The sequence below is a fragment of the Nanorana parkeri genome, unplaced genomic scaffold, assembly GCF_000935625.1.
Source record: "Nanorana parkeri isolate BGI_ZX_2015 unplaced genomic scaffold, ASM93562v1 scaffold196, whole genome shotgun sequence".
NCBI classification, from domain to species: Eukaryota; Metazoa; Chordata; class Amphibia; order Anura; family Dicroglossidae; genus Nanorana; species Nanorana parkeri.
Window position 1 is genome coordinate 948452 of NW_017306464.1, and position 1697 is coordinate 950148.

General features: G+C 45.5%; 1 protein-coding gene across 1 annotated transcript in view; it reads right to left on the reverse strand.

Annotated features, from left to right (window-relative positions):
- LMOD3 (leiomodin 3) overlaps positions 1 to 1167 on the reverse strand; it is a 16877-nt gene extending 15710 nt beyond the window's left edge. Inside the window, exons 1-2 of the mRNA XM_018555420.1 lie at positions 1066 to 1167; positions 645 to 891 (exon numbers count right to left, since the gene is read on the reverse strand). Of these exons, the coding sequence (XP_018410922.1) occupies positions 645 to 891; positions 1066 to 1112 (294 nt within the window). The 5' untranslated portion in view covers positions 1113 to 1167. The remainder of the gene's footprint in view (positions 1 to 644; positions 892 to 1065) is intronic.
- Positions 1168 to 1697: the final 530 nt, after the last annotated feature.

Below are 1697 nucleotides of genomic sequence, written 5' to 3' on the forward strand. Positions count from 1 at the left end.
TTGTTCTTGGGTTTAGGTACACTTGAAGGGCTACTTAAAATTAAATTAATTGTCCTTCTAATTCATGATTTTTCTTCAAGCAGAACTTTTATTACTGTAACTTGGGTCAGTACTTGACTACAATCCACCCCTGAACCTTTTTTTAGGTTTTGGATGGACTGGGAAAGATTGGGACTCCTGTTGGGTTTTTACTGCTATTTTGAGCTCCGTTAGTGAGATTTATCCTCACTTCCTGTCCTGCTGACAACGGTTTCCCCAGACAGGAAGTTAGGGAAATCTCCAACAGGGATACAGACAGAAATAACAATCTGAATTTTGTTTTTCTTTTATTAAAGTAGGAAAAGCCTAGAAACCCTATCAGTGTTGCCACATTTCCCCTCACTTCCTTTCTGTTGAGACCATCGTCACTGTGACTGTAATGAGGGGAAATCTCTCTAACCAAGCCCCAGATAGTAGTAAAGCAGGAGCAGAAGTGGGAATTACAATGTAAGGTGTTGCTGCTGAAACCCTCCAGCCGATAGGTCATTCAAATGGCTAAATATTTAGGAAAAGCTCAGGAGAACTTGTTCCTGAAGTCGTCCCGTTTAGCTTTAACACCCCCAGACAAATTATTAGACGTTCCCATCTAGTGTGTGACAATTTACCTCAGAGGGCAGCAGAGTTACGGGAACTCTCTCCTCCTCTAGCATCCGCGTTGACTCCTTCTCCCAATGCAGGTAATCAATGAGGGACCGGTGGTCAAAGTGTCCTGTAGGTGCTTTGTTCGTCTGGTCCTTCTGTATCATTCCCACCGGTAAACGTGGATCCGGCGCCAACACCTCCATCTCTTTCTGGAGCTCCTTCAGTTCTTCTGGAGAGAGGTTGGCCAAAATTTCATCGTCATCGATGTCCCCAAACGATTCCTGAGACTGGAGGTCAGGCTGGCCCGACGTGGCTTTATCCGTCCGGTTCTTCGGCATGACCTCTACTGATAAACCTGTATCTGGCGCCAGAATCTCCATCTCATTCTGAAGCTCCTTCAGCTCATCTGGAGAAAGACTGGCCAAAATGTCATCTTCATCGATGTCCTCAAAGAGCTCATCCATGTCTGAATCCTGGTCGGTCTTCGTCATGGTTGTCGGTGCTGTCCGATCAATGGGTGCAAAGGAAATGAGAAACTACGGTACCTGAACGGAGCTCCTCAGCGTCAGACAAGAGTGTCTACAGCTGAGGCCAGAGCTATATTAAGCCGGCACAAGGCTTCCTAGAGAATTTATGACGTTGCTGCCATGTTCTGTTTTCAGCAACTGGTGTCAGCTGTCCAAACGCTTCTGACATTTGAGTACAGCTGATCCCCCCCTCCTCACATGTAGTGGTCACTTTCTAGAGGATTCCACTCACAGATAGGCAGCATGTGTCATTCTCTGTAGGGTCACCACAAACCTGTCACTTTAAATAAAGATATCATACTTTGAAACACAGTAGTGCCTTTGGCTCTATGTGGAGTGCAGGCGCTGCTTAAAGTGAACCTGTATTTTGACAATACTGCTAATAGTACAAGCAAAATCCAAAAATCTCAAGACTTTGAGCCACTGACTTGGACCAAGAATACAGAGTCCTGACTTCACTAACCTGACATGCTCCACGCTTGTGGCGGGGCAGTAACTCAAACTATTAAAAACAGAGGTGGCCAGGTAACTAGCATTTTAGAAGAAGGT